Source organism: Etheostoma spectabile, unplaced genomic scaffold (genome assembly GCF_008692095.1).
Source record: "Etheostoma spectabile isolate EspeVRDwgs_2016 unplaced genomic scaffold, UIUC_Espe_1.0 scaffold340, whole genome shotgun sequence".
NCBI classification, from domain to species: domain Eukaryota; kingdom Metazoa; phylum Chordata; class Actinopteri; order Perciformes; family Percidae; genus Etheostoma; species Etheostoma spectabile.
In genome coordinates this window covers 340,648-353,722 of record NW_022605588.1, presented here as the reverse complement: position 1 = coordinate 353,722, position 13,075 = coordinate 340,648, and the positions used below count along the sequence as shown (strand labels likewise).

Sequence of the window (13,075 nt, the reverse complement as noted above, 5' to 3'; positions counted from 1 at the left end):
GAGGTTGTATCATGTGCTATATTATTCTTTATTATATATAGTTTGTTAGTACCTTTTACATTGTCAGTTTTGTTTGTGAATTTATATATGATATATTTGTGAGTAATTTTGATTGTATTTATTGTCTTTTGGATGTATTGTTTGGATCCCAGGAAGACTAGCTGTCGTCTCGGCGTCAGCTAATGGGGATCCTTTGAAATAAACAAATACACATACACTACACCGGTACAGCCATGCCAATACACCGTCCATGTCTTATGCAGAACTCTCTCTAGCTGATCGGGAACTCACATGCAAAACAATTATGAAACTAAACGTAAATCGCTGCAACTTGAGAACAGTTATTAGTGCAATAGCTATTTTTGCCTTTATTGGAAAATAAAAAGATAAATGAAAAAGAAAGTACAATTTAGTTTTTGGAAATGCAGTGGGAATCAAATGTGTGACCCATGGTGGGAGAGTGACGGTTGGGACCTGTTTATAACCCAGTATATATTTTTGAATGTATATGTAGTGGGGGGATAGCTATTGTTAGCAGACAAGTCAAAGTGGGCCAGTGTCATTTGTTGGTTAAAGTCAATATTTGGCAGTGATTTGCACATTGGCAGGAACTGACCTTGAAGAGCTCATTGTATTTCGGCCTGGTTGAGAGAGTGTTTAATGAGCTCTGTTGTATCCCTTCTGGAAAGAATACCCTGACATTAACAAGAGGGGCTTTTTGGAGAAGGAGACAAAATCTGACACAGACAGGAGGAAATTGATGGCTCTGCCAACAGATATACTGTATGTGCAACACTTGTGTCATGCTCTAGACTTGTTAAACCTTTACTGTCTCTTAACCCTTTTAAAGGGAAAGTCCCATTCATAAACACAGAGTGGTGAAGAGAAGATGACTGCTTTTAAGCGATAATGTCGAACGTACAGAATTTCCCCTTCACAAACGAACAGGCCACTTTTCATTTCACCTGCACATTAGCCCAGTGTCTTGGAAGCCCTATCAAATAATTAAACCTAACGTGGGCTCCCTCTCACAAGCCAAACTTTTTCTGCTTCCCTTCCACCACCCTCTTGTATGCAGTGGTAAGTGCCTTTGAATAAACCCCCATGGTTTACACAGCTGCTTGAAATTTCCTTTAAAGGAAGTGTGTTGGCTGCAGTGCAAGCCGAGCAGTGAGCCAGCGGGTTTCGGCTTGGCGGGCTTGCTCAGTGAGAGTGATCTTCCTCTAGTGCCTTGCTGCAATGAGTGACAGTGAGAGGTTTCTTCTTTATTTATCCCTGTGCAATACTCTGGCATGGAAAACTTTAATGAAGCGATGTAAATAGCAAGGAGCCTCCATTCCGCCCGTTGGTTGACGATACACACTGCATTTCTACTGAGTGATGCAAAAAACCAGACCATATAGCAGTTACGTGAGCCCTCTGTAGTACACTGGGCATATAACAAGTCCAGTCAATTCAATTAATGTAAAATGGCAGTCTGACAGGCTTCTGCTGTGTCCTTATGGTATTTGTCGAAAATTAGTATTTATTTTTATTTAACTAATTGATGTCCTAAAACTTAATTGTAATGACATCTAATCTAAAAAATTGGGAAACATCCAGGAGTCAAATCTCAGCTGGGGAGTTTTTGGTCTGTCATTGTACACTGAACAAAGTCGTATAATAGCATGGCAGGCTACACCGTTTTTCAAAGGTAGTCTTGTCTAAAAATGGACTGGAAAGCCCAACTGTAATGGAAATAGTGATGGAAAAGGAGGGCAGAGCAGTGTGCAATGCACGCCGGTTTCTTCACCTTGGTTTTTGTTTGGCTGTTAGCCATGCAGGAGAGGTGCTCCACAGCCTGTGGTTATCACTGAATTCTAATTTGGAAGACCATTTTTAAATGATTTCACAGGTGGAAATCTTATGTTTTCACATCACTTATGATGATTAAATGTCGGGGGAAAAGCACTAAAGTAAAGATTACACAGTAGACGTGACACATAGTAGGTCTGTGCAATTAATCGTGATTATGATTTTGGCCCCTAATGATCACAAAAACAGAGTAATCGAAAAAAAACAATTATTTTGCACATTACGTTTTGCACATAAACTCTTATCTTGTTCTCTATGGAAAAGTTCAAATGGGAAATGTATTAAGGGGACTTTTACACTTCTAGGTGTTTTCGCTGTCCAACTGTTCCACTGTTTTTGTAGTTCAATAAATGCAACATCTTTCCAAAAGTCAGTGAGTAATTGTGTTAAATAATTGGGATTTCCATATTGACCAAAATAATGGTGATTATAATTTTTTTTTCTCCTAACATATAGGATGATATAGAAGTTTAGTCTGGGTTGCATGACTTGAAGTATCAGTCTGAACTGGAGATAAAGATTTGACTTATAGATTAGAAAATTCTAATTCTGAAACTGTCTTACTAAAATTTGTATTTTGAAAAACTGAACTAACTATACAGCATAACCTGTTATCTATTTGCAAGACTCAGCAGTAAACCTACAATTAAAAAAAATTGTAGCACAGCGGGTTTTTTTTTAGTCAGACTCAGTGGTGAGTGAAGCTGAAGCAGAGGGACAGACAGAGTGGTAGCCGAGCCAAAGTTGATCACTTTTTAATTCATTAACTTTATCGGTCAACAGGCAAATAAAACGCTGATGCAGATCATCTGCAAACCAAAAAAAAGAAAAACTCACGGAAGTATTGGATTCTGTATTTTCTACATTGTCACTACTGGCTATTTGCTTTTTTATAACAGTTTGCAGTCACTCAGACTGCTGAATATTATAAACCAGTGTTAAGTCTGACTCAGAGCAGAAGGAATGGTGTGTGTTTTTCAGTAAGTCAAAGCTAATTCTCTTCTGATGATATTTCTGCATAATGGTTCAGTTTAGTGGTGGATTCATGACCTCATCCCATCCAAACAAGTAGCCACAGCTCTGACCAACCATGATTGGCATCTTCACTAAACCCACCACAACCCCCACCATCATAACTCTGAGATTGATGGGTTTGGTTATTCTGTAACAGGAGCTCCTCATCTTCCCTCTTCACACACTGGGCCCAGACTTGGACCTGGATCTAACTTGCCTCCTTGACCCTGCTGTTCTTGTCAGCTCTCAGCTTACCTTATTCAAGCTGACATTTTTATCGCATGCATTTTGCCTACAGTTTGCACAAAACCACAGCCTCCCCCTGGTACCCATCAGCCTTCAGTGCATATGAGTTCTCCGTTCCCTTTCAGGCTTGAAGAAATGTTTACAGTGGTTCTGCATGTTTCATCATAGACTAGCTATAATCACTGAAGCATATCTGTTGAGATTGCCAGATAAATGTGGCTCTACCCTCTTATGAAAATATTTATGACTCCAAGTATGTCAAGTGAAGGATCCTTTTGTGTGATGCCTTCTTCATCTCCCGGTCCTCCCTATTCATGATGTGTAGAGTGGTTGAGTTGTTGGCAGCGGTGGCCCATGTTGGCCCATGTTGGCCCTGGCGTCTTGTAAAGGTCAGAAGCAGCTTTTGGTGCCAAAAGCTGTGCCAGGCCGGCTAATGGCTGGCTCTTCTTGCACACTGAAGCTTTTGTTCTGCAACTCCTTGTTGCCCTCCACTCACCTCAGTCTTAGCAGCCACACTGTTGGTGGTATTGAATTACCACAGTCAGTCCCTCTAGGTTCTTGCAGCTGAAGGGCCATTCTCAGAGATAGGCCTGTTGTAGTTTAATATAGGCTGTTTATTTTAGGTATATTTTCATTTACATGTGCTGCAGCTATTATTTTTATATATATATGAACAGTGTGTGTTAATAAAACTGTGGTCAGGCCCAGCTTACATCCAGGACATGGTCAAACCTTACCCCCCAGTCGGCCCACTCCTGTCTGTCCACGCCACTCTGCATCCGCCAACCTGCTTGCTGCCCCCTCACAGCGAGAGACAATAAATCACTCAACGAAATCCCAACTGTTTGCTGGCTCAAAAATGGTGGATTGAGCTTCCCATTGACATCAGGACGCTCGAAAGCCTACACATCTTCCACCACAGGCTAAAAACCCATCTGTTCCTACTGCACCTCGGATTAAAATACCCACCATCAATGTACAGTCACGCTTTCATGTGGCTCTTTGTAGTTTGGCTTATTTTAAGCTAATGTACTTGCACTTACTTCTTGCTGTCTGGAGTTTGTACCTTCAAGGTTGAAAGCACTTAATAGGAAGTCGCTTTGGATAAAAGCATCAGCTAAATGATGTGTAATGTAATGACATTACAGATGCTGATGGACGTGCTTGTGACATCTCAAATGGGGTTTTAACTTACAACTGAACATTTAGCCCACCTTGTGGAAAATACCGGGATTTGTACAGTAAATGGCCAGTATTTATATGGCTCTTTTCTTGTCATAGCAACCACTCAAAGCGTTTTACACACTACAGGCACCATTCACACACTCATTCATTCACTGGTGGCAAAGGCTGCCAATACATTCTGCCACCTGGCACGGCACACACACACTATGCTTGTTACACATACACAGGGACGCGCAGCACACAAACATGCAAAAGATTAAAAATAAAAATGACAATGTGAAATAGTATTATGATATGATCTTTCACTTTACTTATAAGCAGATCAGTTTCTTCTTCCTGCTCAGCAAATCATATCAGCAATGCACCCAGGTCCAAACGCGCCTGGCTGTGAAAGGGAATGGGAGAGGACCTCTGATTGGTTGATTGCATGTTATGCCCAGAACACACCTAGGACTAATGAAGACACTAAGAACAACCCTTTAGGACCACGCGCCTTGTGCACGGACCCTGGATTCATACAGGGCCTAAACGCACCTGCACCAGGCGCTTCACGCCATGCGCTTAGATCGTTAAAATAGGGCCCATGATTCTTGGTCCATATGGCCCAGCCTTAGCGTTTAGAGACCCTGCCTTAGAAATCTTTAATATGGAGCTGGTGGGTCAAATATTTTTGTAGCTGAAATGAAAAGAAAAAGAAAATAAGGTTGAAAAAAAACTACTTTTCTTTCCAAGGTAAATGATCTAGCAATGGTAAAGATCCCAATTGTGCTGGATCTCAAATGTTTAAAGTGTATAATAGAATCAGAGATTGGACCTGCATAAGAACATTAGGCTACCATTAAACCTTTAAACTCATTTTAATGGGTAATAAAAGTAAAGTGTCAGTTGTCTGATTGGTTCTTGTGCCTTGGATTTCGTTGAGTACAGAGGGATGGAATGGGTGCTTTTCGATTTCTTAGAGTGATAATTCATTGTGACTGGTGGTTTAAAATCTTCCCTCTCTTCTCCTCCCTCCCCATGATTCTCTCTCATTAGATTCCTAAAAATGCAGACAGGAAATGAATTTGGGAGGACAGGACTTCCACTCTGTCCGTTTCTTCCTTCGTCTCGTGTTAACACTTGCCTGTTTAGAAAAGGATTGTTAAAAGGAGCAATTTCCTGTACTGAAAAAGTCTCTGAAACACTTAAAGAATGTAAACAGGGAAGGATTGCATACAAAATAGGGTTAATAAACATCTGGGGATTGTGTGCCTCAGCCTGGCATGAAAAAGAGGAGCAGAAAACAAGTATTGTGTGAAATGCATCTCTGGAGTTCACTCCCCCCACTTACCCTGGCTCTGTCTTTGTCTTCCAGGGGAATCTGGCCTGGGGAAGTCGACGCTGATCAACTCTCTCTTCCTGACAGACCTGTACTCCCCTGAATACCCGGGTCCTTCGCATAGAATTAAAAAAACTGTACAGGTAAAACATTTCTTTTCAGAAATAGTCAAAACGTGTCGTCTTCAAGTGTCAATGCTGCAGTTATGTCAACCATTGGAAAAGTTGGTACTTTTCTTTGTTCACTGTGGTCTACCCTTTTTAGGTAGGTATGACACAGCCACTAATGGATTTCTAATCCCATCATTTTAGGGCCACATGTTTGTCTGTTATTTGAACCATGATAAGTTATCTTCACTCTGACACTCGCCTTACTGTCCAAGCCTGAAGCTGCTCTAACACCCAACCTTTCTTTTCAGTCTCTTAGCATTGCAGCCATTAACTAAATAGTTGCTTTCTGCGATCTTGTTTTGTGAGGTGATGTGTTAGCCTTTTAAACTTGCTAAATATTTGCTTGTCTCAGTGAAACCAGTTTATCTGCTTTACCCGAGAGAGTTTATTTCCCAAAGGCAAATATATGTTAGAATTTCAAATTAGGCAATTGTTTGGGATTGTTGGGTTGATTACAGCTGGAAATCTTCCAAACATTAACCTAATTAATGTCAACATTGATGACATAACTCAAGTTTTATTTTTTATTTTAGTCTTGTTGAATATTTTACAAAAAAAATCTACCCCAAAACAGGACTGAAGTACTGTCTAAATTGAACCGTGTTTAAATTGAATTCCTTGAACTAACCCTTTGACAGTGAAAGAGAAATTCACCTAGCGTTGCAAGCATGTACAACCCATGTTCACCAAGCTAGGAATTCACATTTTCAAGCATTCCGTGTGGTTTTAAACTATGGAGACTCAAAGTGGTCAACATAGATAAATAAATAAATGTGACATTATGTGACATCTTACAAATACAGAGAAAATGTGTCATTAACATCCTGCTTCCACTGTTTAGATGTCGGCTCATTCAGGCCAAAGCAGCACCCAATCGCATAACTGGCTCTGTCCTCTGATAAAGACTTTGTGATGAAAAGATGCATTAAAATGCTAATTGAAGGCCGTCAATGTCAAATATACCGCCTGTGGGGGATTAAAAGCCCAGAAATAAACTCTTGTTACTGTTAAAAGAAGCAGAATGAAAAACATTTTGTAATAATCTAAAAGCTGAATCTAAAAAATTGATTGGTTGGTTTGCAATTTAATGGTTAGATTACATTTTGTCTGGAATGATTCATTCATGTCAGTCATGTCATAATTTATCTATTAAACTTTGAACCCTTTTGGCTTTCCATATCGCCCCAGGGTGCTTTCTAGATCTATGAAAAATCAGCGTTACTGACCAAAAACTAGATGTCTATTGATGTTAAAATTCCATAGTATCATTTTGTTTGCCAAAATTGTCTCAGTAAATGCTGTTTAAGTAATAACTGATTAATAATGACTGAATTAAACATCCTTCAACTGTTGGAAATAAGAAAATAATAGAGTGAATAATAAGACAAAAGCTACCTTATTGATTGAAACTGTTGGTTTGTGGACGTGTCTGGGCTGTGAAGGAATGACTGATGTTGTGCTACAATCAGGCTGCATTGTGTGAAAAAGAAAAGCTGTAAGTAGCAGGTGCAAGGACAAGGGGAAGTTTAGTTTTTCTAGGAAAGCTGGCCTAGAGTATGTGCATACATGGTGAGGGAGTTTGAGTGCATGTGTCTGTAACATGTAAGCTGTAAACAGCTTAATGGAAAAGCATGTCTGTGCCAGTCATGAGTTTAGTCTAGCTGAGGTGGCCAGTGGCTGTGCTTGATTGGATACAAACATCTCTGTAAACACAATGTATTTACTTCCTCTGCTCCACAACGCAAGAGTGGAAACAGTTCTCTTAGCTCTACATTTCAAAGACGATGTATAATGTAAGAGGGGTACTCTTATATGTATATTTAATATATTTAGATATTGCCCTATTGTCATTGCCATAATTGATTGCAGACTGAAATAGACTTCAATTTCCAGATATTACTAAAAGGGGGTTGTCTTTATTTTTCTTGAGGAGCCAGCATCTCATAGCCGTTTTTATATGGGTGGATTTAAAACCATAATCTTAAAGATTTTAATTATATAGATGTATGTATGTATGTATGTATGTATGTATGGATGGATGGATGGAAGATGAGGAATGGTGGTGCATGGACACATTCTTTGCAATGCAGAAGCCAACGTTCAGTTGATGGCATGGGTAGGGCTGGGTATCAATCAAAAATTTTCGATACCGGTACCAATACCGATACCTTTACTTCGATATCGGTTCCTGAACGATACCTTTTTCAATACCAGTTTTATAATATCAATTCTGAGAAAGAAAATCACACACATCAGAGTCAGAGGATACTGTGAGGAGAATATAAAAATAAAAGTGAAGATAAGGTTAGCTGTTTAACCAGGTGACCCAATGGATAAGCATATTTTTACCAACATGGACAAAGTATTGTCTGTAAATGTTAGCTTTTGATTTAGCTAGCTACGCAGCAAGAAAATAGGCTACACGCTAACTACACACAGCACGTGTTAAGTTGCAGTAACGCTAATAACATAAACCTGTTGAAATCCAGCACCGCGCGCCGTCCTCGGTACTCTTTGATGACGGAGTCCGGTGGTGGATATTTTGAATCACTCGGAGTCGGCTCTGGTTTTGCATTGCCCACGGGCGGCTGAGGAGGAGGGCTGTGCGCAGCCTGCGGTCCGCTCTTCTAGGTGCATTTTTAAGCGGTACAACGTTGCTCGCACCAGTTCACAACAGATACACGTGAACCCCGTCTAACGGCGTAACCACGGATGTATTTTTCCTGGGTGACGCAATCACGTTTAACGTTATAGCCAATCACCGAAACTTGGCACCGAAAGACGAGGCATAATTTGATACTGTGTAAAACCGAAACATTTCGGTCGGTACCATAAAAAAACCGAAGTTCGGTACCCAGCCCTAGGCATGGGTAGCCCAAAGTATTCTGAAGCACTATAACATTATATGACAAGGTTAAAGTGAAAAGCAAATTAAAACAGCCTAACTAACCTCTGAGCATCAGTTTGTGACTGGGCTGAAAACATACCCTAGTACTCCATATACAACTATACTCTAGTTGCTCTTCTTCTATTGCACTCCAGACAGAGTAGCTGTTCAAGGAGTGTTTATTGCTCCTAGTAGACATGTATCATTCCCAACAGAATTTTTCTATAAAAACACTTGCGTTACCACCATTAACCCTAGGACCAAAATCCTGCGGATGATGACTAAGAGCCAAGCCTCAGGCTGCGTTTGCTATAGGAGGGTATCTCTTTAACACCTAGCCATTAGGCTTACAGTTTAAAATCTAACCAATTGGCATTTACAAAACCATATATTGAGAAATTTTAGAAATTGCCTATCTGTAAACGTAACTGTACTCTAATGCTGCAGCTAGTCAGTGTTTTCCATCATTCTATGAAATGAAATTCACACTTGAATTAGTCTTTATACTCAATCATAAATCTGATCTGTATGTCTTACAGGAATTCAGATTATGGGTTTCCCATAGACAACCAATGTAGTATTGATAACCAAACATACCCCATCATATCACAGGTGGTTGACTCTAACTGAGAGGTGTCTAATGTTTGAACAGAGGCCCTTACTGACCTCATATATTTGGACATATTGGAAATGGCATACAAAGATGCACGGTTGGCCTCAGAGCTACAGATGCCTTGATTGAAAATATTTTAATTAGATCTAAGAAGGGTGCTTAATGGCTCTATAAATTTACAGTGTCACAATGATAGTAGCTCTCATACACCTCCATTAAAGTATGTATTGCACAAACCCCAAACAAACAGACAACTTCCTGTGATGATGTAATGATAAAACAAGGCGCGTGACTGCCCCTCCTTATCCAAGACAAGAAGCTTTCTCTTAGTTATAAGACGACAGCATGACTTTCCTATGACTGGTTATTGTTTCACTCAGGCCCTAGTTGGATCCGTGGGCGTTCCAGATCCTCCTCTGATTTGTCGCCACTTTGCAATGCCCTGGTTAAGCTGTAGTGATGTAGTGTATTACAGATCCCTTTGGTCCCCAGGTTACCTTTGTCTCTTGACAGGTGCGACTGCAACCCGGTCTTCTCTTTCAAAGAGTAACCCCAAGCTGAAAAGCTTTGTTTCACTGACTCCTGATAGTTCTAGCTTTTGACGCCACAGAAGTAAATATTGTCATTTGCACTAGTAATTTCAAACTATACACAGTCCCGCTAACTACCCAGTAATTCTGTTGATTTCCAACAAAGCAATGGAAAACACATCACTAACCACTTTACATACACATATTCCAGTTTTTGCCCTTATTTGGAAAAAGACAATATCCCAACCAAGCTTTTTACATGGCTAATGAAAATAAATATTCATATGTACATGCAGCCGTGCAGAAAAAATTCAAAGCTTCCCACCTGTGGCGGACTTGTTCCACCATGTGACCACAGGCTCCCTCTCTCATTCCTTCAGCCACCTTCTTGAAAAAGTCACTGTTGTGATATTTTTGCATATCTGAAAACCTGTTGATATCCAAATCTTACATAATGTTTAAAGTAGTTGTGATTCTTCTTCTGATTTGAACTTCTTCTTCTTCTTCTTCTATGCACTCATATCCATCCCAGTCTTACAAACTGCCATAAACTGTAGCAAACTGCAGTGAAAAACCCCAATTGAGATGCATTTTTCAAATGAGCTGTATGCATATTCCAACAATGCTGCTATAACCTGAATAATGCCGCAATATTCCACTTGTCTTAATTGGAAAGTTCTAAATTTGGTTTTAGGAATAAGCTTTTTACATGAACCATATTAAATTTGGAATTCTGTCATATTCGGAATATTGTGGGATATTAGTGTATGCAACCCTACTCACTGTCAGAGAATGTTTACCACCAGGCATGTGTTTACAACAGCCAATGTTAAATCTTTTGTGAAATATATATGTGAAATCGAGCAATGACACACTTTGAAACTGCAGGTGTGACTGTGCCAGGAATGCTGTTGCCGCCTGGAGTAGTGCTGAATGTGAGAGGCGTGTGGTTAATGCCCTGAATGCTTGGGCTTTGTTGCTGTTTGCAGAGGAGAAGGGTTTGGCAGTTTCCTCAAATAGAGCTCACAGCTGCATAGCTTTACTCGAGCTTCCCTTTAAAGAGTGAAAGGTGATACTGTTGGTGTGAAGGAGCTCCAACAGGCTTCCCTCTCCTGTCCTCTGCCTGTGGTGTTGAGTTAGTGTACAGGGACGAGGATCTTCCCTTCACCTGTTCCTTGTGATCTACTACTTTGCTGTAATCTCCTAATCCCTGGCAACACACTAAAGGGCTCTGTCTGCCCTCGCCCCGCTGCTGCTTCCAATTAGTTTACATGCCTATTACAACTCCTCAGCTTTTATTAAAGGTTTAAATGAGATTTAGATGATGTGTACTTCTCTATTCTCCCAAACTGAAAGCTAGAGGACTCTCCAAGATGATAAATATGGAGAATAGAGCACTCTTTTCTCTCTCTCTCTTTCTCTGGGAACCACAAACTAATTACATTTAAAATAATTGTGGCCACTTTTTTTCCCAAGTCATGCCAAAGAATGTTATGAAACCCATGGGATTGGTGTGTGTAATAGATTCCAATTCATAATTGAAAAGAAGCGAGAGAGAAAAAAGCAGGTGGGCGGACAGAATGGGTGTTAGCTGCTGGAGGTGATAGAGCAGGGCGGATGTCACTGTTCCTGGAGAACAGGCAAGGGCAGAGACTTGGTGATTAGCCAGCAAACTGCCTTATGCACTGAGCTCAGTCTTGTCCTTGCCAATGCACAGACATGCCTTGCTTTTTATATCAAGACACATGCTTCTGCTTCAGGGGAATTTTAGAGATTAAAATAACAAGATAATATGATGAGGTAAATAGTTTCATATAAAAGAAAGAATCTCTTCTTAAACACTGTGGCCTTGTAAATAAGGCTGCACAATTAATCACAATTTTATCGAAGTCACATTATGACAGCATTTGCCTAGTAGATGGTGCCAATATTACAATTAATTATACAACATTGACATTTTTTAATGAAAATGAGAATAATGATAAAAAAATGATCATCCTCTCCAATATCGTGAATCATGTCGCAATTGCAATATCAGTGAAATAATCACAATTAGATATTTTTTGCATATTGTTAACCTTCATCCAAAATAACAGTTGTTTTTAAACAATTTGTCCCACTAGTTAACCTGACGCGCCAGGTGGTTTGTTATCCAGAACCATCTGAGAAGCCGTCATTGCAAATTGTTTGGAGAAGGGCCGGCACTTTGAAAAAGAATACCTGGCAGGTGATTGGATGAGCTCTTATGAAAGTCAGTCAGGAGAAAAGCGGAATCATCTTTTCCGTGGCCAGAAGCCCCGTGCCGTTCTTTGTTCATTTTCCAATGAAAAAATACTCTTCATTTCCCAAATAACTGATGCTATTGCAGCATCTACGCTAACCTGTTTAGGAGTCGCACACGGTACTCTGACTGGTCTGAAGTATAGGGGGTCGCGCTACCTGAAGCCTTACAAGATGGATTTTTGTTGTAATATTGCGAGAATCTAGCTGTCTTGCAAAGTAAACGAATTGTAGATTTAGCCTCACTACGACAGGAGTAATGTCCCTGACTCCAGTTTGTGTTGCTGTGACAACAGTTACCCTTTAAGAGAGCCACATAATGAACATAGTGCCATATACAAACATTTAAAAAAAAAAATATATATTGTACCAAAAGTGTATTTGTAACTACAAATTTTGTGGGTAAATCACAGGATCTACCTTTGTGTAAGCAGTAGTAACATTTATTGGTGTAATAATAAAGTTACCTGATAATTGCCACTGTTCATTATGCCAACTGCTATAATTCTTATGAATCATTAGGGTTGGGGGGAAAACAAAAACTGCATGATTCTTCAGCTTTGTCCACCCTGCGGTCCTTCACTTTTGAGTTCAAAATGGTTGTACAGCACCATATCTGACTATCTCAGACACTGTCTGACATATTCCTATCTACACTTTGAAAATCAAAGGCACCACTCTTTCACGGTTACGTGGTCGTGAAGGAATTGCAGATTCTTTTTGATGTTATCTTCTTTTCCTAATGAGTCATGGAGATCCAGTATGTTCCAGCCACCTTCCACCCAACACACCTAACTGGGGATTGGAAAAATGGTGCCGTTGTGTGTGGCTTGCCGTTTACCTATGCTGAGATTATTGTTAATTTTCCTGCTCCTACTACTAATCACTCAGAATGTGTCACCACTGCTGGTGTATGACCACTTGACCCTTGTAACTATAGGTAATTCGGCGGAGAAAATGCTGATCCACGGCTCTGAT

The 13,075-nt window shown here is 40.1% G+C and overlaps 1 protein-coding gene across 3 annotated transcripts in view; it reads left to right on the top strand.

The window, feature by feature from the left end:
• septin7a (septin 7a) overlaps positions 1-13,075 on the top strand; it is a 47,196-nt gene that overhangs the window by 10,033 nt on the left and 24,088 nt on the right. For all 3 annotated transcript variants that reach the window (XM_032511230.1, XM_032511229.1, XM_032511232.1), the window contains exon 4: positions 5,654-5,760. In XM_032511230.1, coding sequence (XP_032367121.1) covers positions 5,654-5,760 — 107 coding nt within the window. The remainder of the gene's footprint in view (positions 1-5,653; positions 5,761-13,075) is intronic.